General features: G+C 37.2%; 1 protein-coding gene across 1 annotated transcript in view; it reads left to right on the forward strand.

The window, feature by feature from the left end:
- The window catches only part of LOC150084145 (small subunit processome component 20 homolog), a 343,987-nt gene that overhangs the window by 120,149 nt on the left and 199,190 nt on the right, over positions 1 to 24,648 (forward strand). Inside the window, exons 14-15 of the mRNA XM_090376133.1 lie at positions 10,088 to 10,227; positions 19,158 to 19,314. Coding sequence (XP_090232259.1) covers positions 10,088 to 10,227; positions 19,158 to 19,314 — 297 coding nt within the window. The remainder of the gene's footprint in view (positions 1 to 10,087; positions 10,228 to 19,157; positions 19,315 to 24,648) is intronic.

A 24,648-nucleotide genomic window follows, 5' to 3' on the forward strand; every position in this document is an offset into this window, starting at 1 on the left:
GACCTGAACAACCCAGTGACCAAGATATATCCACTATATATATAAAATGCTTGATGGTAGATCATATTAAAAACTAAAGTAAAATTAGGCCATAAGGCTATACACAACAATGAGCAAACTGGTTTACTACATACATAAATAGGCCATGCCTGCTACAAGAGCTATAACACAGTTGTACTACTACTACAACTGTAACGCATTATACAATAATGTGTTACAGTTGTCATAGAGACGTTTTAATCTGCTATACCATCTTGCATCTCACATTATGGATATGTCTTGTTGCATTGTTGTTCAGGCCTTCATGGTTCCTACTTACTCAACAACAAGATCAGGGGCCTTTTTAAGATTTGGAGTTCTTTTTATTCCAAAATGTTGTCTGGGTAATAACATACCTTAAATAAAAAGCAAGATATTTCTTCACTGGAGCAGTGCTTTTTATTTAGAGTAGATCAATATTGATGCAGCTCATGCTGAAGAGCCAAGACAATATGAGATATGAGATCAATGCAGTAAGTAGTTTCTCATTGCTATGTACATAAATAGGCTATATCCTAGTTCTGCTATATTGTTTTATAGCTGTTGTAGCATGAAATTTAGCCCTGAATTTACTTGAATTGTCAGGTATATGTATCCTGTTATTTTTATTTTATTTATTTATTTATTTAATTTATTTTTTTTTGTTTCTTATTTATAAAACTGAATGGGACAAGGATCAGATACAGTGAAACTTCTCCTAATGGACACCTCTCTTTAACGGACATTTTCAAATTCCCCAACTCTTCTCTATTGGTTTTAACGTGTTTTCAGCTTCTGTCTAGCGGACATTCTCTGTAACAGACGCGGCCATGTAATCTGCACTGTTTCATTTAGATTAGCACTTAATTTGATCTCCCCATAACGGACAGCGGGCGAGCTCACAGCTCTTTTTCTAGGAACGTTCCTTCCACGTATTGCCTCAATCGTGTGTTTATTTTCTATTTCCCATTCTCTGAATTTTATCAAGGTTTACGTCGCAGTTCTAAAACCCTTTTACAAGAATTTTAAGGCACGTGTAAAACTTCTGATGAATTCGGTGTGTGCAGGGGGGGGTTGTCGGCCTTTCGTCTTTTGAGTTTCAGTTTTCAGTTTTGTTCAGTATCATGTGAAGTGCACAATGTCTTCTCGTAAACATTTAACTTTAAAAGATAAAGTTGAACTCATTAATGCATATGATCGGCAAAAAAATAGTGTTCGCAATCTCACTGCAAAATTCAAAATCGGGAAGACGCAGGTAAGCGACATCCTAAAGAAAAAAAATGTATCCTGTCCAATAGGGTGTCTCAAACAATTTTGGCAAAACAGAAATGATCAGTTCAAAAATCATTCCCGAAAACTGTTGGACTTCAAATTGACAATGTTACGTATGAGTGGTTTTGTCGCACACGTGCTAAAAAAATTCCCATTAATGGGCCTATTATTAGGGAAAAGGCTTTGGAGGTTGCAAAATCTATGGGATTAAATGAGTTCAAAGCTTCTGTGGGATGGCTAGACAAGTTCAAAATTCAACATAAAATTTCTTGGAAAACCGTAAATGGTGAAGGTGGATCTGTTGATACTGGGGTTGCAACAGACTGTACCGTCAAATTGGAAGATTTATGTCGTGATTTTGAAGCTAAGGATATTTACAACTGTGACGAAACAGGGTTGTTTTTTAAAGCTCTTCCTGAAAAAACAATGAGTCTAAAAAACGAAAAGTGCCAGGGTGGAAAAATTTCTAAGGAACGCATGACTGTACTATTGTGTACAAATATGCTGGGAGACTTTGAACAACCTCTTGTTATAGGAAAACCACAAAATCCTCGTTGTTTCAAGGACATAAAGTTGAATCTTTTGAATGTTGACTGGAAGTCTAATAAAAAAGCGTGGATGACACGAGATATCATGAATGAATGGATAAGTCACTTTAACCAAAACATGATTCGTCAAAACAGAAAAATTATTCTTTTCATGGATAATGCTGCATCTCATCCGGCGCTTCCATAGCCAGGTGGGAAGGAGCAGCAGTGCGTAGCACACGCTTCTTGATTAGACCGGGGTTCGAGGCCACCACCACCAAATACGGAGGATGCGGAAAGGTCAGGGAATGACCACCGCACCGGAGCAATATGGCCTTAGTTGCTAATGCTCCTAAAAACCAAACAACAACAACAACAGCATCTCATCCGCACATTGAATTGTCCAACATTCAAATTGTTTTTCTGCCACCAAACACATCTGCAGAGTGTCAGCCCTTGGATCAAGGGATAATAAAAAATTTTAACTCGCACATGTTACATGAACGATGTAACATGTGCGAGTGACCTGGCAAAGAAACTCAGCATCCTAGATGCGATTCGATGGATTTCCTCTTCAGTAAACGCAATTAGAAAACAAACTGTCGTGAACTGTTTTGTAAAGTCTGGCTTCTCAAACGCAAAAATTGAAGTTGTGAGCAGCAATGTGGAGCACCAAGAAGAACAAGAACTTCAACATCTATTGATAATGTACGATACTTCCACTACAAGTGACACTGGCTACAAAGATATAGACTCAAACCTCACTACAGAAGATGGTGCTCTAGATATCAACGACATTATCATCGATATTTTTCAAGAAGTTCCTCATAAGGATGAAGAAATGGAAGGAGGTCATTCTGTCGAAGAACATATTAACGACGAACCACCACCGATGAAAATAGAAGAAGCGCTCATACAAATCAATCGTTTAAAAATGTTTTTTGCTGTTGAAGAAGATACTGAAGGGCTTTCGATGGTTTCTTCACTCCAAACAAATGTTGAAAACAAAATTTTCAGCCGGAAAAAGGTTCAGAAGAAAATAAGTGATTACTGTATGTATTTTACTTAAGATAAAGTCATAATATGCATAGCACAATTGTATGTATATTATTTACAAAAATATTGTTCAAAATCTGTATATATTTTAATTTAATTTTACATTAAACGTTTAACGATTTTTCTTCCTTTCTTTTTTTTTTTTCTCCCTCAGACTTCTTGTTAGTGGACACTTCTCTCTAACGGACACATTCTTATTCCCCATGGCTGTCCATTATATGGAAGTTTCGCTGTATATACCTATTTGTTAAAGCACATAGTGGATTATGACTTACACAAAACAGATGAAACATGGTTTTATTGCTTCTATAAAATTCTTCTAGTCTTCTCATGTTTATGACTTTCTTTGATTACACTTGTCAAAATTAAACGTTTTTTTTTTTTTTTTTTTTTTCCTCATCAAAGATGTAAACATACTTTTTTCTAAACTTATTTCAAAATGTTCTCAGTTTTGTTCCTCTCATGTATTTTTATTAATACAACTGTTTATAATATCAGTAGAAGTTAAGACTATTTTACTGCAAATTACAAGAGACTGGTTACAATGACACATTTTTGTAGTATATCTCCTTTACACTTTAAATCCAACATTTTATATATACATACGAGGGGTGATCATTTAATTTGTGGACTGATGCAACATTTTGTGTTTGCTGTGCGAACTTTCCATAACTGACACTAGAGGTGCTCTCCCCGATTGCTACTGAGCAGACTCTGTTTGTACACGCCAATACTTGCTGAGCTAGTGTTGCGTGAAAAGAGTTTTTTTTCACTTGTCACTGACGATCATTTTGAAGCAAGTATCATGTTGGACATACAAATTGAACAGCAATATGTGATTTGTTATTGTATCAGATGGGGTTTAAATGCATTGGAAACAGTCTTGGTACGATGGCCATATTCCAGTGTGAATTGGTTTCTCCATCAAGACAATGCCAGGCCCCATATGGCTAATATTCTGCAGGCAGAGATCACTGCTGTAGGTGCCAAGGTTCTGTCACATCCCTCTTATTCATCAGACTGATCCCCATGTTATTTCTTCCTGGGTCTACATCTGAAGAAAGCTCTGAAAAGCAAGCATTTTGCTCTGACACAATGGCCTGCAAGAAGCATTTAATGCATGGGTAAGACAAGGGCGAAAGTGTCTAAAGTTCAAGAGAGAGTGTTTTGAGGAGAAAGCCACAGAAGATTCAGATGATGACAATTAAGATAAGACCTTGCACCAGTCCATGAATTAAATCACCCTCCGTATATATATATATAAAATAATACAGTGCGCTTGGGGGAGGGAAATATATATATATATATATATATAGGGTGTCTCAAAAATACACGACATAACTTCAGGAATGAGGTTCTCCTGTGCAGACAATAAAAATATTTTATATCAACATAGTTCCGGAAATGTTTGGATCCCAAGTTATTAACCGGAATGTCTTATCTCCCACAGGTGATTTCCTTCATCAAAAGGTACTGACAGAATCTGGTGGTTTTCCATTCCAACCATGTACTCAAATCAGGAGCAAGCGGATGTGCACTTTATGTACGGTTTGCGGACGGAAATTCTCTGAAAGCTCATCATTTGTACCATGAAAGGTTCCCAGAACGAAGATGTCCAGACAGGAAAATGTTTGAAGATATCCATCACTGCCTTTGTGAATATGGGACCTTTACACCTCGTGCTGCCGACAGAGGACGACCAAGATCTATGACTCCTGAAGTACATGGGTGGACCAACTGCCTGGCCTCCATGCTCACTGATTTAAACCCGCTAGATTTCTTCTTGTGGGGCCATTTAAAGTCATTGGTGTATTTGACTCTGGTAGCTGATGTGGAAACTCTCCGCAATCGAATTGTGGCAGGTTGTGAGACAATACAAAACATGCCAGGAATTTGGCATCCATTTGGAGTCCATGAGACAATGTGAGGCCTGTATTAGGCAGAAGGTGGACATTTTGAACAATTACTATAAGGTGATGTGAACAGTTAAGTGTCATAGACAGACCTTCAAAACTCGGGAACCAACATTTCCAGAACTATGTTGATATAAAATATTTTTATTGTCTACATATGAGGAACTCATTCCTGAAGTTTCCGTGTATAGGGCACATAAACATGTGCCCTATCCCGAATGGTTTCTGAGATAGAGGCATTTGAATATTTATTTTTCAAGTGACAAATTTGGAACAGTTTATAATAAATTATAAATCGTCAAACATGCCAACATCAACTTCAATGCACTTTTCTACTCTCATGAGAACATGGTGTGTTGCTTGTCTAAGTGTATCTTCACGTTCCTTTATATGGGCAACAGCATCCATTATGCGAGCTAGCAGATAATCTCTTGTATCCACCTTTCTTCTGTACACTTCACTCTTCATTCAACCCCCATTAACAAAAATCTAATGGGGTTAGGTCTGGAGATCTTGGTGGCCAGTTAATGGCACCACCACGACCAATCCACCAATTGGGGAAAATTCAGTTCAGATGTTGCTTCACACGTCTGGTAGAATGGGAAGGGGCCCCGTCATGCTGAAAATACATAGCACACCGTGTGCCCAAAGGAATGTCCTCTAGTTGTTCACCTAATGTATTTTGCAAAAATTGAAGGTAATTGTGTCCTGTCATTCGATGTTCTAAAATAACGGGACCTATCAACAGGTTATCAATCATACCACACCACACATTGATTGAGAAACGTACTTGGAAATTTGTTTCCACTGTACCATGTGGCTTCTCGTGCGACCATCAATGAGTGTTACGTGTGTTGTTGATTCCATTCCAGATAAACGTGGCTTCATCAGTAAATGGAATTGATGGAAGCACTTAACAATTGGTGTTTAACCAATGACAAAATTCAAGACGCGTGGCACTGTCCCCTATGTGAAGATTTTGCACACACCGTGGGTGACATGGGTACAAGCTCTCTTCATGTAGTGTTTGCCATACACACCAAGACATGCAGAAAGTCTTCGCGTGCTAATTGTAGAACTATGCTGAACCATGTTCAGAATGTGTTCCCGTTCCTGAATTTTCTTGACTTCCTCATTCAGATGAAACATGAGCACTGGGAAGCATACCACTTTCACGCAATGTGTTGAAAACTTTGGAAAACACTCTGCGATCCAGAATTTGACATGTAGGAAAGCACCGACAGTATTCTTCAACAACAGCAGGGGCACTACCATCGCAGAAGCCGTAAACATACAGCATATCTGCATATTCGGCATTAATAAAAATGTGTGGCATTTTTAGCAAACACTTCTACAATTAGAACTGATGCTACTCACTGATTCACTTCTACAGTCACAACAATCAACTGATAACTGCCAATCAAATGCCGCAGTCTGATGGGAGGGAAGGAAAATATTGCGTGCCAATTTCAAAACAAATGTACATTAAAGTAGCTCTATTTCGGAAACCATTCAGGATAGGGCACATGTTTATATGAAAATATTTTGCTTAAAATGACCATCTTTTCACCTCTTGGAATATTGACCTTTCCTCCTGGGACACCCTGTATATATAAATAATGTGTGGTTTGTAACGTAAATAAAGTGTCTGTGAATATGGAAATGAAAAATACACAAAGTGCCTGAACTAAGAGAAGTTTAAGGGGTAGTAGAAATAGGAAGGGAAGTAGTGGTGAAAAAGTGAAAGAATTTGAAAGACCTAGTATGAAAATGAACTGGGACTGAGGAAGCAAACAATATACAAAAATAATTTTATACAAATAAATAAAAAATAATAAATAAATAACACAGTATTCAGGTATGGGAGGGCAATTTTATCAAGAGGTCGAATCAATAGATGGCAAATATGCAAAATCTGAATACAATAAATGAAAAGATGATACATAGCCAGGAATTTCCTCAGGAGACTACTCCTGACCATGTATCAGGCATTGCGTTTCCAAACTTGTTTATGGTATTAGAAAAGGGAGGAGCAAATGTGCGGCCTTTATCGTAATACTAATAGACAAGGTAGTCCCAACGCAGTATAAAAATTAAGTTAATGTACTTTTAAATTTAATACAAATTTACAAAAGTGTAATGTGAAATATAATACAAATGTTTGTGCTGTGCGGAAGGGGTAAAAAGTAATTAAATTAACGTGGTTAAAAATTTTAAAAATTCAAATATACAGCAGAGAAATTTTATCAAAAAGTGTGGACAAGCAAATGGTATAGGGAATGGTAAAATTCTCTGGTGTGGGGAAGGGGAGAAAAAGGTGGTCAAAAGAAGGACGAAGATAGCGATAGGATGCAGGATAGTCGGATCATTAGTATCACCCTTGTATTACACTAATAGTTTTACGAACGGGAAAAAAATAGAAAAACAGTATAAAGATAAAAAGTGTAGAAAAAGTCATTAAAAATACTGAACTTACTGGGCGTGTAAGGCCCAACCTTAAAGAAAGGCTTCTGGTGTAAGCAAGCATTAGTAAAAATGGGTTTTAATACCATAGGCTTGTAGAGAAGAAGGGAAATCAAAACTAAAACTAAAAGTGGGTGTTACCTGGAGTCATTAAGTCAAGCGGAGAAGAGACGTACACAGCCAAGATGCAAAAGGAGAAACAATGACAAAGTCACTAAGTTATATAGATTTAGAGATACAGATAGTGATGACCTCTATCATTGAAAAAAAAAAAAAAAAAAATATGGGGAAGATGGCCTAAAAACATGAAACGCCAGAAATATGGCCGCAGGAATTTCTGGCGTCTCTCCTCTGCTTGACTTAATGACTCCAGGTAACACCCACTTTTAGGTTTGGTTTCGATTTCCCTTCTTCTCTACAAGCCTATGGTATTAACACCCATTTTTACTAATGCTTGCTTATACCAGAACCCTTTCTTTAAGGTTGGGCCTTACACACCCAGTAAGTTCAGTATTTTTAATGACTTCTTCTACACTTTTTATCTTTATACTGTCATCATCATCATCATGAACTTGGTCCGGCTTAGGTCTTTTAAGACCTGTTCCGTTGTAGCTCTTGGAGGTGGTCTTGATCTTGCCATTGTTGTCTTTGTCGACCAACATCTGTCTTTATACTCTTTTTCTATTTTTTTCCCGTTCATAAAACTATTAGTGTAATACATGGGTGATACGAATGCTCCAACTATCCTGCATCCTATCGCTATTTTCACTTTCTTTTGACCACCTTTTTCTCCCCTTCCCCACCACAATAATTTTACCATTCCCTATACCATTTGCTTGTCCACACTTTTTGATCAAATTTCTCTGCTGTATATTTGAATTTTTACATTTTTTTAACCACGTTAATTTAATTACTTTTTTACCCATTCCGCACGGTACAAACATTTGTATTAAATTTAAAAATTACATTATTAACTTAATTTTTACATTACGTTGGGACTACCTTGTCTGTTAGTATTAAGATAAAGGTCGCATATTTGCTCCCACCCTTTTTCTAATACTGTAGACAAGTTTGGAAACGCAGGGCCTGATACATGGTCAGGAGTAGTCCCATGATGAAATTCCTGACTATGTATTATTATTAGTATTAGTAATGGCCGCATGGTGCAAGAAAGCCTATGGTTTATGCTGCACCAGCCAAAAAAAAAAAAAAAAACCCGAATAAAACAATGATAAAAAAGAAAATAATAATAATAATAATTAATAAAAGAAAAGGAAATTAAACCTATCATCCTATGCGCTTCTCTCACCCGAAGGTACTATCCAGATGACCTTTGAATTTCCCCAAACTGTCAGCCTCTACCACCCATGTAGGCAACTTATTCCAGTAATTTATAACTCGTTGGCTAAAATAAAACTTCCTGCAGTCCAATCTAAACATTTCCCCCCGTAACTTGAATTTATGTCCTCTAGTTCTAGCATCATTTATAATCTTGAAAATTTCGTCCTCATTCATTTTACTGATGTCTCTCAGAGCCTTAAACACCTCAATCAAATCTCCTCTAAGGTGTCTAGTTTCCAAACTCTGCAACCCACATATTCGAAGTCTTTCTTCATAAGGACGCCCTTTTGCCGATCTCACCAGGCGAGTTACCCGTCTTTGCACCCTTTCAAGAAGCTCGATGATGTCTTTCTTTATATCTTTATATCAAAGCAACATATGTCATATTCTGAAAAGAGACAACACGCAACATTACATATGAAAATTTTAAATGGTGTAATTGGAGATGATCCTGACAGGAGGGTTATTTTGTGAATGGGCCCATAACATCGCTAATGGGGTTCCTACCATCCCAGAACATATGTATGCTCTTTAGTCATGAGGCAGCCTCGATGGCACCTGCAACGAACAAATGGGGATCCTACCATCCCAGAACATATGTATGCTCCTTAGTGATGAGGCAATGTTCCACCTCAATGGCACCTGCAACAAACAAATGTCTGTGGTGGATCACCACCAGTCCACTGGAATAGTAGGATACGAGAAAGCAAGGCTCACTAAAAATCATGGTTCGGAGTGGGATCTGGAAGAACAGGTTAACAGAGCCATAGTTTTTTGAGTCAACTGTCAACAGCAAGGCATATTTCACCATGCTGATGGACTTATTGGAGCCAGAACTAGTGATGTTAGAGATCAATCTCAAGGTGTTGTTCCAACAAGATGTGCCACTGCACTATGCCCTTTGCATTTGCCACTGGCTAAATGATCATTTCCCTGTTTCGATTAGTCATAGAGAAATCATTGAGTGGCCAGCCAGGTCCTCTTGGATATTTTTGTGGTGGGGGGGTTGAAATCCTGGGTATACTATAGCAAGCCCACTGATCTTCAGGAACTGTGGCAGTGCACCATGGATTGTTAAAGGACCAAACACTGGCCATACTACAGAACATACAACAATAATAGCTTAACCGTTTGGACCGTTGTGTGATGCGTGAAGGTGGTCATGCCAAGCATCTTTAAATTACTTACCTGTTTCATTGATTCCAGACATTTTGACGCAGTATAGTTACTGGACAGTGAAACACCCATTTCTCTGGGAAGTCAAGATATTCATAAATTGAATGTCTGAGGTAAACACTTATGAGGGCTTCATTGTACATTACTTTATTTAAGATGCCAATACTTTAGAATATCTTTTATAAAGACTTTAAAAGATATTATAATAAATACATTTTAAAGATTTTTATAAATATATTTTAAATTTTTTTATTTTAATAAATTATAATTTGTTAAAAAGTAATTGTAAATTTTTAGTACAGAAATTGCATCTTTATGTAGTTTCAAAGTGAAGATGAGCACAAGTTTGCCAGTCATTCATTTCCTGAAGATGAAGAGATACTAAGGGTGCCAATTGCCTTGGCAATGGTTAAACTTCTGCAGAATCTTCCTCATGGAACTCTTGAAATGCAGCTACCAAGGTTAGTTTTTTTTTTATGTGCATATTTAGTATTTGTGTGTCTGATATGGATGCTTTCTATTGGTATAAACTTGTTCTATACAATAAACAGAATGTATTTGAATAAAGATAACAGTAAAATCCAAAATATATTTCCAAGTAATTAAATATTTATAAAGAACTCAAATATTAAATATATAAAGTTAAGCAGGTGTCCCTAAACCAGTCATGGTGAACCTTTTCTGACCTGCAGGCAAAAAAGAACCAGAAACAAAATATGACAGTTTTCAGGTACCATAGAAAAAAAACTGTCTAAAAAATAAGTAATATATACACTGGTGTTCAAAGAAAGTGCATCACCCTATAAACTCTAAAAGGAAGGGGATGAATCTGATTGGTCCACTTGATATCAATGGATCGACTGATGACGATCCTGCTCAGACAGCAAACAAACTGAATGAGTAATCTGCATTCACACATGAGGAGTTAAGGTATGAAAATGCCAGAAGGTTATCAAATTGTAGCAGGGTGCTTAATGATTTTGTAATAACTGAGAGCAAAGTGGAAGAGAAATTGTTGAAGTTAAACATAAGAAAGGCACCTGGGGTGGATGGGATCTATCCAGTTATATTAGAGGTGGCAAAGGAAGTAAGCAAACCCTTAGCTATAATTATGAAAGCATCCTCGGACTCAGGGGAGGTCCTCATGGACTGGAGATGTGCAAATGTATCCCCAATTCACGAAGGGTGACACAAGTAATTACAGACCAGTTAGTTTAACTTCTGTTCCGGGTAAAATAATGGCGTCACTGGTTAAAGATGCATTGCAGGATCATCTAGACAAGACTGCAGCAATAATTAATAATTCAAACACAGCATGGGTTTGTTAAGGGAAAGTCTTGTCTGACAAATTTGATTGGTTATTGTGATGTGGTTACAAAGGAACTGGATGCAAAAAATAATTTTGATATCATATACTTGGATTTCAGGAAAGCTTTTGACACACTCTTGCGCATGGAAGGCTTCTGTACAAATTGGAGCAGAATGGTATTAAGGGTAAATTGCTACAGTGGATAAAAGGATGGTTGAGTGGGAGAAGACAGAGGGTGGTAATTAATGGGTGCTGCTCTTCGTGGACTAATGTTATTAGTAGAGTCCCATAGGGTTCGGTGTTGGGTCCACTGTTGTTTTGTATATTTATCAATGATATTGATGAAGGTATATCAGGCTTAGTGTCGAAGTTTGCAGATGATGCAAAGTTGGAAGGGTTGTTAATGACAGTAATGATAGTATGCTACTTCAACAGGATCTGGAAAAGTTGAGCAGATGGGCTGAGAAGTGGCAACTGAAGTTTAACCTTGACAAATGCAAAGTACTGCATATAGGTAGAAGTAACCTCAGAAAAACCAACTGTGTGGTACTACACTTAAGGTGGTAGAAAATGAAAAGGACCTGGGAGTAATTTTGCAGTCAGATATGAAGTTTTCTGAGCAATGCAGACAGGCTGACAAGGCAGGTAATAGGGTCTTGTCAATGATACATAGGAATTTTGCTAGCAGGGAAAAGGAGGTGATTGTCCCTCTGTATAAGGCAACGGACGGACAGGCCACACCTTGAGTACTGCGTACAGGTCTGGAGGCCTCATTTTAGGAAGAAGATTTGCTCATTGTAAATTTGCTTGAGCATGTACAGAGAAGGGCTACAAGATTGGTGAGGGGAATGAAGGGATCCTCTTACCAAGAGAGGCTTAAGTTCTGCAAATTGCAATGGCTGGAGACTAGGCACCTGCAAGGTGATCTGATTGAGGTGTATAAGGCCTTGAATGGGTTGAGCACGCTGAATTCTGATGGGATTCTTCCACTTGTTCAGATTACGAACCTAAGGGGGCATAAATTCAAATTAAGGAAAGACAGATGTAGACTAGATGTGCGGAAATTTGCCTTTAGTCAGCGGGGGGTTAATTGCTGGAACAAACTTCCATCTGTTGTTGTGGACGTTGATAGGTTAAATAAATTTAAGGAAGAACTGGACAAACATTTAGAGGGAATGGTTGTGTGAATTTTTTTTTTTGGCTGAAGCTGCATAAGCTCATACACTGCTTTCTTGCATCACATGCCACTACTACTACCACCCCTTAAAATTGTAACTGTCATCCAAATAATGTAAGTATATGGCAATATTTCTTACAGATTGCATCAGATAAAATTGACACGCGTAGGTTATGACGTAATATTGCATCAGTTGTATACTTTCAGCTATATAAGCACACTTTGCAAGAGTTGCAGTCATTCCTTGCTTGTGTCAGGATGGCAAGTTACGTACAGTTGATGCCACGAAGAAAGAGTGATATTGTTGCTTTATGCGAGGAAGGATGTTCTTCCCATCATATTATTATTATTGGCTATATGGTGCAAGGAAGCCGAAGTTTATGCTGCACCAGCCAAAAAAAAAAAAAAAAATTCCTGAGTTACCCTGAGAAAGAGAGAAAAGTAGAAGGAATCTTCAATAAAGAGAAGAATGATGATATCCAGCTCAGGACCATGGGTGTGCCAAGCCCATACTCACCAGATGTGAGCCTCCAGAGTTAAATTGCTTATAGAGTGTCTTGTAATCAGTTGACAGTGAGTAGATTTCTTTCCAAACTCAAGAATACTTGTTCTGCTGACAGGAAAAAAAGGAACCAGATGCAAACGAGTCTCTATGCCAGAACAGGACCGCATTTTGAAGGGCTTATGCCTTAAAACTGCAAAGCTTCTTTGTCTGAGCTGAAAAGAGAATGGGAAGAACATACAGGAGTGGTAGCAAGTGCAGTAACAGTCAGAAGACATCTCTTCAAAAATGGACTTGTAGCCCATCGTCCTATGAAGAAGCCCCTCCTCACACAAAAAATGAAAAAGGCCTGATTAATTTGGTGTAAGGATAACTGATTTCCACTGCTGAATGGTGTCGAATGGACCCCCCCCCCCCCGTGCAGTGGAAATCAGTTATTTTCTCGGATGAGAAAAAATTCAACCTGCATGGCTCTGATGGGAGACAAATGATTCGCAGTAGACGTGGTGAAGAATACTATACAGACTGTATGGTGTCTATAGTGAAATTCCCTGCCAGCCAAATGATATGGGAGTGCATTTCATATTGCGGAGTAGGTCACCTGCAGTTAATAAAAGGTTCCGTAAATCCCAATGGATACCTGGCAAAAATGGAAGGCAAATTGCTGCCAACCATTAGAGACCATTTCAACCTGCCAAGTAACTGCATCTTTCAGGATGACTCTGCTCCTTGTCATCGGGCGAAAAGTGTAAGTAGACACTTTGGTAGTTACTTTAGCTTCATTTCTGCATTAGAGGTTCGACAGTAACGTGTTTACATTTGTTACAGGTGAAAAAATGGTTGGAAGGAAGGTCCATTACAACTGTTAGCTGGCCAGGAAACAACCCAGACCTGAATCCTAGAGAGAACTGTTGGCATCGTGTGGCATCTGCAGTTGCTAGAAAGAAACCAAAGACCCTTCATGAAGTTCAGGAAGCCATAATTCATGTTTGGAACCATGAACTATCAGTTGATGATCTTCAGAATTGATCTTGTCAATGCCTCGACGGTGTGCTGCTGTCATCAGGGCCAGAGGCGGTCCAACTAAATATTAGTTTGCACCTGGTGAACTTTTCATTTTGTTTTCCATTTAAAATGATAAACTAAAGCAAATTGAGGGCTTTTGATTCAGCCGTAATTCTGGTGTTTACCAAAACTGTTGTATAAAGGTTGCAAATGCTCATTTTGGAATATTTTGAGAGCTCCTGTCAAATATTACTTAGCTTTGCCTTAACTAATAGTCTTTTGTTTATATTTCTATATGTGTGGTGCTAGTCATTAATATAACATACCATCATGAAAAAGGGTTAGAAATGAGAAATTCCTAGGTGATGCACTTTCTTTGAACACCAGTGTATATATATGTTACAGGAACTCCTCAACTTAAATAATACTCCACTTTACGTAAGTTTTTGCCTGCCGGTGCAAAATTATAAAAAATTGTGAAAATATCGTAATGTGAACTCAATAACACATTGTTTGGGTTTTTTTTTTTTTTTTTTTTGTTTTTTTGTAATTCATTCCAAGACCTCGGAAGTTGATATTTTTACTATATTACTAGGCTATTTATCTCTCTAAAAGGTCATTTTTATAATGGAAATTGCACTACACTTTCATCGTTATCGTATGTTCTCGTTATAAGAATTAATTAATTTTAAACGCCTTTGTGATATTTTTCTGAAACTCATTTCTAGAGGTCACGACCAAAAAACAATTTGCACTTTCGGGTTTATTGGGTTTTTTTGTTACTGCAAGCAGTTATAAATGGGTAGGAAACTCGATCTTACTGCATAAATGATAATACCGATAACTGCAATTGTGTGGGTTTTTATGCCATTATGGTGAAAGGTGTTCCCCTTTACTGAAATCTTCAGTCATATAAAAAACAAATTTTTTATGATGAAGGGAAAGCAGCCAACGAAAAATGCAAGTGGTGGTAGTGCCAGGAAACAAAACAAAATTGATTTAGAAATGAAGATGAAAATGATTAAGAAGTACGATTAAGAAGCAGGACAAAGTTTGTCATGTTATCTATTGCATGGGAATTAGGTCTCACTGCTTCAACAGTGAATACTCTTTTAAAGGACAGTGCACGTATAAAAGAACATTTCAAAGGATTAACACACTTAAGATCAACAGTGATCACAAAACAGCGTTTGGGTGCTGTATCGAAGATGGAACAGCTGTTAATAATGGATGGAAAATCCGATTCAGAAGCAAGTGCCCCTGAGTCTAATGACCAGTCAAGCAAAAGTAACGAGTATTTATAAAGATATTAAAGATAAGTACGGTGAACTCCAAACCAAGTTCGTGGCAAGCAACGGGTGGTTTCATAGGTTCAAGCGTCGCACTGGTTTCCACAATGTTAAAGTATTCGGTAATGTCGCCAGTGCTGATTCTGAAGCTGCAGAGAAATTTTGTGATGTGTTGGAAAAAATTATTGATGAAGGCGGATATTCAATGCAGCAAAATTTTAATGTTGATGAGACTGCTCTGTATTGGAAACAAATGCTGGATCAAACATACATTGGCAAAGAGAAAAATACAATGGCAGGTTTCAAGGCATCAAAAGATAGTGCCACGCTCTTGCTTGGGGCTAATGCAGCAGGAGATTATAGATTAAAACCACTGCTTGTGTACCATTCTGGAAATTCTCGTGCATTTAAGGGCATCAAATAAAGCCACCCTACCTGTGCATTTCCAATCGAACCAGAGAGCATGAATAACAGTATCTCTCTTTGAGGATTGGTTTAAATGCTGCTTCATTACCCAGGTTGAAAAATATTGTAAAGACAACAACATTCCTTTCAAGATTTTGCTTCTATTAGATAATGCTCCTGGACATCCTATGCATCTAGGTGATTTCAATTCAAACATGAGAGTCATATTTCTACTGCCAAACACTACTTCACTTGTCGAACCTATGGATCAGGTTTTTATTTCAAATTTAAAAGCATACTATTTATGCACTACATTTGCTCAGGCATTGTCTGCAGTAGACGATGAGAAAAAAGTTGTTTAAATGGTGCATGGAAGAAAACATGTCCACTGCACGTAAAAGGTTCGAAGGATTTGAAAAAGACGAATCATATGAAGAGGTTACAGATAAGATTGTAAAGGTTGCAGAGTTACTTCGGTTGGTTGATGCCAAAGACATGGAGGAGTTAATAGAGGAAGAAGAGAAGGAATTATCTAATGAAGAACTTATTGATTTGCAGACAGCAATAGTGAAAGAAGAAAATGCTGATGAAGCTCAAGATGAACCAAATGAGGAGCCACGACGCTTCATTACCAGAGAGATGCCAGTGGCATTTTGTGAAATTGCATCGGCAATGCCGATGTTTGAGAAGATGGATCCTGACAGCGAACGATTCTTAAAAGTTAACAGAAGGGTGAATGATATGCCTGCTTGCTACAAAGAAATCTACGATGAAAAGAAAAAATCCACCATCCAGTCATCCATATGTTCTTTCGTAAGGTTGAGCAGCTAACCCCCTTCTAAATCTCCACAGCCCCTAACCTGCACAGTGGTGTACTTATCATCTGAAGATGTCAATTCTGGCAACGATGCTCAACAGATAAAACTTACTGATGTTATGCATGTCTCCTTTCTTTTTTTGTAATTTTTATAATATTGAAATTTTTTCAAATTGCACGCTTTTGTAATTTTTCCTGCACATGAGATAAAAAATTGAATAAATACAATAAATAATTCTATTTACATGTTAGTTGAACATTTCTTTTTTGATTCAATCAATTCAGTGAGTACTGTTGCAAGTGCTGCACGAGCATGGGGAAATTCTGACTTACATAAAATCTGACTTGAGTAGCGTTCTGTGGAACGCAATCCTTACGTAAGTCGGGGAGTTCCTGTACTTGAAAGTAGACAGATGTATATGATCTGTGTATTGGGCAGGAGTGCTGACCTGTCAAGTATAATTACAATGGAATAAATTGAGAATGCCTGCAAAGTAAAAGCAGATTCCCTGAAATTAAATAAAATTAAGACTAACATAAAAATAGTATTTAATGCTGTAGATCTTAAGATTTTAACTACGTCTTCAAAGGGTCGTCAGCCAAAACCGAAGGAACCACAGCAATAAGCAAGATCTCTGTTATGATGTATACCTACAAAAAGTATACATCATAGCCAACCCGACAGAGACCAAAAAGGAAGGAATAAAAAGAAGAATATAATTCAGAAATAAATAAATATAAGTAAAATGCAGAATTTGGCTAAAATAATACCGATTAAATCCTTTAAAGGAAAATTGAAAAGTTTGAATTAAAAATTAAATGAAGGCAAATTGCCCAGTTAGAAATTTAAACAGATTAAAAGAAAGAGTAATCTTAAGATGAAAGAGTAATCTTAAGATGAAAGAATAAAGTCAGAGAAAGAGTAATCTTAAGACGAAAGAATAAAGTCAGGTTTTGACAGCTTACTGTAGGATCAGACAAGAGTCAGTGAAATTAGCTGAGTGTAGTGAAGTGTAGTGAACACTGGGCTGTATCGGAGACTGATACAGCCCTGCTTTCACTACACTCAGCTAATTTCATCGGCTCCACACTAATTTCAAAGTGGGGTGACGACAACTTAGTTAACTTTGGTACTGTCCTATTTCTTGCAAAAAGGGCCCTCTGCTGCTATGCTCATCTTCAACAACGGTCAGATTTATAGACAAGATCGTATATCTGCATTGGCGGTCACACACACACACACACACACACACACACACACACACGGGTATATATAGTCATAACATTTATTTAAATGTATTAAGGTATTGCTGTGTACATTGAACTGTGTGATTAATATTGATAGTGAAAGAAAAACTTAGCTATCTTGTTGTTGCATGCAAGAAATTTATTGAATTTCTCCACAACACAATTGTTATCTTTCTCATATTGACTAAGTTAATGCATTCACTGTCTATTCACTAATGTCTTCCATGAGGAAACTAAAAGATTATTAATATTTAAAATGAGAATTACAAAAATTTTACAGTGTTAATAAGAGGGCTGACTAAAAATTTCTTTTAATTACTCATATTTTCAACACCATACAAGGCATTTTTCCCATGGAAAAGGTTTCCCGAAATTCCCATTTATTATGATCCAAATGTACACTAGGTGCACACAGTGGTGTTTTTTTTTTTTCATCAGCTCGAGAAGAAACATCACAAAAAAACATTTTGACCTGTAAACTAGGTCAAAGCATACAGGTGGATTTCTGAAAAAACTAGGCATTTTAATGTGTAACCATTTCAGATCACACCTAAAAGGAGAGTTGCCAAATTAAACATTGAGCTATAATTCCAGGAGGTATTAGCTAGCCGCCATTGGATATCTCAATTAACAAACCCTAAAGCATTCATGCATGAGGTATCAACCAAGTGGATAGAGGCACTAGATCATGATTTGGCATCAACAGGACAAATAAAGTGACCAACAATTTCATAAATGTGCAAAAGGATGAAATATTCGTAGGAGTTAATGAAACACAAGTTGCTGTCTTTTAAGAAATTTGGAATTAGCAATGCTCTTGGTGGCACCGAAGATGTCACTGTATTTGAAGGCTGTGAACATTCAGAACATGATATTAGTAATGATGAGTGTGACAGTAGTGATAACATTTTGGAACTCCACAATGAATAAAAGCTTTGTTCTACACTGAGCATTTTGTTTAGTAAACATTTGTGAATCTGCATTTAAAATATATGCCCTAAAATATTTTCTTACAAAATCTTTTTAACATGTGGATGCATTTTATTTTTCAGAAAATAATTTAATTAATACTGACGTGTTTTGAGCTCTTATGAATACTTTTAACTCATTTAAAATGAAATTTTGGTCTTTTGAACTTAACCAGTTTATACTGTAATATGTGATCATCCTGCCACATTTATGGACGTGTTGGGATGGTGCTTTTGTATTTTGTTTGTTTCTTTTTTTTTTTTTTTTTTTTTTTGTCCATGACCTTTCCTGAAGTTCATGGACAAAAAGCATGTTTGGCCATACATTGCAACTTGTATTATTGACAAATCACATTATAGTTAAACTGATTTGCTGCTGTTGTTGTATAGTTCATGTAGTTTCATTTACTTTCAGAATGATGATTTTATATTTTTGTGCACATTGCACAAAAAAATTACCTTTCACATTGATTGATAATGTGTATGTAACACATGCAATCCACAAGGTTTTGTTTAAAAAATGCTGTCATTAGATTATAACACTAAATATTTCTTTTTAGAGAATATTATTTTATTCTTTAATTTTATCAAGAAAAATACTGCCTTAATTAGCATGAAATGCTAATTAAGGCAGTATTTTTAATAGTTCTATTTTGCTTTTCGCTCTCCAGCATTTTCCTTAAGATGTGTCATCTCTTAAAGTCTCGAGCAGAAAGCATCCGTGAAACTGCAAGAGAAACCCTAATAAAAATGATGCAGTCAGTGGGTCCAAAGTATTTGTGGTTCTGTTTCAAGGAGATGAAAGCAGTTATGAAGAAAGGCTATCAGGTAATTGGAATTTTTAGTGTTAAAAAAGTAATATCACTTATTTTAACAGTAGGTTGTTGAAAGAAGAAAGGTTATTTGTTCTATAAAAGAAAGAAGGTTATCTAATTGGGAGGGCACTAAATGGTAAGTGGATGTGACCTAAGCTAATTTTTGTTTTATTTATTTATTTATTTTTTTAATTTATTTATTTCAAACAATAGTTTATTAATTCTGCATTATGGTTTCTTTTTTTAAGCCCTCTGATAAGTTTTGGTTGTAATATTTATCACCCATCCTGTCACTCCAAAGGTTTATCTACTTCAGCCTTAAATTTATTTAAGCTATCAACTTCTACAACAATAGATGGAAGTCTGTTCTAGCAATCCACTACCCACTGGTTAAAGGCAAACTTCTGCACATCTATTCTGCAACTGACTTTCCTCAGTTTGAATCTATGCCCCCTCAGGTTCTTAATCTCAGCAAGTGGAAGTATCCCATCAGCATTGAGCCTGTTCAAACCATTCAAAGCCTTGTACACCTCAATCACATCACCTCGCAGGTGCCTAGTCTCCAGATGCTGCAACTGACGGAATTTAAGCCTCTCCTGGTAAGAGAATCCCTTTGTTCCTCTCACCAATCTTGTTGCCCTTCTCTACTTGTTCTAGCAACTACATCCTTCCTAAAATGAGGCCTTCAGACCTGTACGCAGTACTCAAGGTGTGGACTGACCATTGCCTTATAGGCGCCTCCGTAGCCAGGTGGGAAGGAGCAGCAGTGCGTAGCACACGCTTCTTGATTAGACCGGGGTTCGAGCCCGTCACCACCAAATACGGAGGATGCGGAAAGGTCAGGGAATGACCACTGCGTATTCCCGGAGCGATATGGCCTTAGTTGCTAATGCTCCTAAAAAAAAAACAAATAACAAAACCATTGTCTTATACAAAGGTATAATCACCTCCTTGTCTCTGCTAGCAAAATTGCTATATATCATTGACCAAACTCCATGACTTGCTCTGACAGCCCATCTGCACTGCTCAGAGAACTTCATATCTGACTGCACAATTACTCCCAGGTCTTTTTCATTCTCCACCTCTCTGAGTGTAGTACTACACAGTTGGTACATTTCTCTTGGGTTACTGCTACCCATATGCAATACTTTGCATTTGTCAATATTAAACTTCAATTCCCACTTCTCAGCTCATCTACCTAACTTTAGATCCTATTGCAGTAGCATACTGTCTTTACTATCATTAACAACCCTACCAACTTTTGTATTATCTGCAAACTTCAACATTAAACCTGATATACCTTCATCGATATCATTAATAAATACACAAAACAACAAATGGGTCCAGCACGAACCCTGGGGGATTCCACTAATAACATTAGTCCACGTAGAGCAGTGTCCATTTATTACCACTCTCTGCTGTCTCCCATTCAACCATCCCTTTAGCCATTGCAGCAACTTGCCCTTAATGCCAGACTGCTCAATTTGTAAAGCTGTCTTCCATGTGCAACAGTATCAAAAGCTTTCCTGAAATCCAAGTACAGTCACTGCCTGGCTAACGTAATACTCGACTTACAGAAATTCAACTTTACGTAAGTTTTTGCCATCCAGTGGAAATTTAGAAAAATCATGGAAGCATATTTTGCATCCCATAGGAATAAATGGAGGTATCGTGAAAATATCGTAATGTGAACCCAATGACACATTGGGGTTTTTTTTTTTTTTTTTTTTTTTTTTTTTGGTAATTCGTTCAAAGACCTTGGAAGTTGAAATTTTCGCTATATAACTAAGCTATTTATCTTTCTAAAAGATCATTTTTATAATGGAAATTGCACTACACTTTCATCGTTATCATATGTTCCCTTATAAGAATCAATTTTTTATAATGCCTTTGCGATATTTTTCTAAAACACATTTCTGGAAGTCACTACCATAAAACAATAAAAGCAATTTGCACTTTCCAGTTTATTGGGCTTTTCTGTTAGCGCAATCTATTATAAACGGGTAGTAAACTCTCGATCTTATTGCATTTGCAATAATACCAATAACTGGAATTCTGTGGGTTTTTACATTACAGTATTATGGTGAAATGAGTTCCCCTTCACTGAAATCTTCAATCATATAAAAAACATAAATAAATTTTCAGAATTTTTTCTTCATTCCTAACGTAATGGCGCCTCCGTAGCCAGGTGGGAAGGAGCAGCAGTGCGTAGTACACGCTTCTTGATTAGACCGGGGTTCGAGCCCGTCACCACCAAAGACGGAGGATATGGAAAGGTCAGGGAATGACCACCGTATATCCCCGGAGCAATATGGCCTTAGTTGCTAATGCTCCTAAAATAACGAAACAAAACAAAACGGAAAGTGCAAGTGCTGACAGTGCTAAGAAATGAATGAAGATGATTAATTAAGAAGTATGAAGCAGGTTAAAGTTTGTCATCTATTGCACAGAATTAGGTCTCGCTGCTTCAACGGTGAATACTATTTTAAGGGACAGTGCACTTATAAAAGAACATGCTAAAGGATCAATGCATTTAAGATCAACAGTAATCACAAAACAGTGTTCAGTTCAGGTGCTATTTCGAAGATGAAAAAGCTATTAATAATATGGATGGAGAATCAGATTCAGAAGCGAGTGCCCCTGAGTCCAATGGCCATTCAAGCAAAAGCAAGAAGTATTTATAAAGATAAGGATAAGTACTGCATACCCCAAGCCAAGTTCGTGGCAAGCAATGGGTGGTTTAATAGGTTCAAGAATCGCGCTGGTTTCCAAAACATTAAAGTATGCGGTAAAGTCGCCAGTGCCGATTCTGCAGCTGCAGAGAAATTTTGTAATGTGTTAAAAAAAACACTTTCTAAATCTCCACAGCCCTGAACTGCCGCAGCGCTGTGCTTATCAGCTGGAGAGTTAATTCTGGCAATAATGCTCGAAAGGTAAAACTTGCTGAAGTTATGCCTGTCTCCTCTCTATTTTTGTAATTTTATAATTTTGAAATTTGTTTAATTTTTCCTGCGCATGAGATAAAAAAATTGAATAAATAATTCTATTTACATGTTCGTCAAACATTTCTTTTTTGCTTCAATCAAATTCGATCAAATTTGTGAGTGCTGCATTTTTTTTTTTTGAGTTTAAGCATTTAAGATAATTCCGAATTACGTAAAATTCTGACATACGTAGATTTCTGCAGAAGGCAACCCTTACTTTAGTCAGGGAGTCCCTATATATGATATCAAAATTTATTTTTGCATCCAGTTCCTTTTGACCATATCGTAGTATCCAATCAGATTGGTCAGACAAGACTTCCCCTTAACAAACCCATTCTGTGTCTGAACTATTACTGCAGTCTTGTCTAGGTGATCCTTTACACTTCTTTACCCAGTGACTCCATTATTTTCTCAGGAACAGAAGTTAAACTAACAGGTCTATAATTATTTGTGTCACCCTTTGAACCCCCCCTTTGTGAATTGGGGATACATTTGGACATCTCCAGTCCGTGCAGACCTCCCCTGAATCTAAGGATGCTCTCATAATTATTTCTAAGGTTTTGCTTACTTCCCTCACTGCCTCCTTCAATATAACTGGATAGATTCCAGGTGCAGAGGTGTATTGCTAAAAAAAATAGTACCTGCAATCTTGTCTAGGTGATCCTTTATCACATCTTTACCCAGTGACTCCATTATTTTCTCAGGAACAGAAGTTAAACTAACAGGTCTATAATTATTTCTGTCACCCTTTCCCACCCCCCCCCCCTTTGTGAATTGGGGATACATTTGGACATCTCCAATCCGTGCGGGCCTCCCCTGAATCTAAGGATGCTCTCATAATTATTTCTAAGGTTTTGCTTACTTCCCTCGCTGCCTCCTTCAATATAACTGGATAGATTCCAGGTGCAGTGTATTGCTAAAAAAAATAGTACCGGGATGCTCGTCGATTAACTACAAATAGTTACCTACTCTTTTTTTCATTTGAAAAAATAAATAAGTCAAAGATTAGAATATTTGTTCAGTATTTATTTATAACTATTAAATAAAAAAATAAAAAAAGAAAAAAAACGCAACAAAAATTCAAAATAATATAAAAAATACTGTTCAGAAGAATCAAAGAAATTCCCGTACAGGATCGATTATGTATTCTTGTGTGACTGCCCTTTTTGTTTGTTGGTCAACAGCGGGACGATGAGACCGCAATGAAGTTCAGAAATAAAAATTTGGATTCCGTAATTCTAATGGTGAATGATCACGCCACATCGACTGTACAGTAACTGAATCAGACTTCAGACTCACGATTCATAGAACAACCAGTTCTAGCATTCAGCTCATGGCAAATCAAAATGCAGCGTTCGCACTCATCACAGTATATTTCATTCATTGGATCTCTTTATCTAACACATTGTACTTTATTAAGAAATGTTCAAGTTTCATTGCGAAATTTATATTTTTGTTTTTAAATAAATTTTTAAAGAAATCTATTAATTTGAAAGATCACTATTAATATATATTTTTAGTAGCAATGGGTAAAATAGATATTTCTTCCCCCCCCCCCCTTTGATTATGCCATTGTTTCATAATATTAGGTGCATAAATAAAATGATTTTCTATTATGACATTTAGAAAAAAGTACCAGAGCGTTGTTCCGGTCCAAATACACCACTGCCCAATTGCCTTTTTATGTTTAACTTCAACAGTTTCTCCTGCACTGGGTGCCTCCGTAGCCAGGTGGGAAGGAGTAGCAGTGCATAGCACACGCTTCTTCATTAGACCAGGGTTCGAGCCTGTCACCACCGGCACCTCGGTGGGCAGGAGCAGCAGTGCATAGCACATGCTTCTTGATTAGACTGGCGTTCGAGCCCGTGACCACCAAATACAGAGGATGCGGAAAGGTCAGGGAATGACCACTGCATGTCCCCGGAGCAATATGGCCTTAGTTGCTAATGCTCCTGAAAACCAAATAACAACAACATTCTCCTCCACTTTGCTGTCCATTATTACAAAATTATTTTGCTCCCTGTTAAGGGTTTAGTAAACTTCTGTCCTCCTCCTCCTCATCCTTACAGAATTCCTCATGTGTGAATGTAGTTGCAGAATGCTTATTCTGTTTGTCAGCTATCTGAGCAGGATCATCAACTGTAGAACCACCAATATCGTGGACCAATCTGATTCATCCCCTTCTTTCTAGAGTTTACATAAGTAAAGAAGTCTTTGTTGTTTTTTGCATCCTTTGCCAAGGATTTCTCATAATCAGCCTTCTCTTGCCAAACCTCCTTTGTGACTTGATTACAGACTAGCTTATATCTGCCCTAGGCTTCTGTGTCACCTGCTAATTTATATTCAGCACACGCATTTTTCTT

The sequence above is a fragment of the Mastigoproctus giganteus genome, chromosome 6 (assembly GCF_048544385.1).
Source record: "Mastigoproctus giganteus isolate SK-2022 chromosome 6, ASM4854438v1, whole genome shotgun sequence".
Taxonomy (NCBI): domain Eukaryota; kingdom Metazoa; phylum Arthropoda; class Arachnida; order Uropygi; family Thelyphonidae; genus Mastigoproctus; species Mastigoproctus giganteus.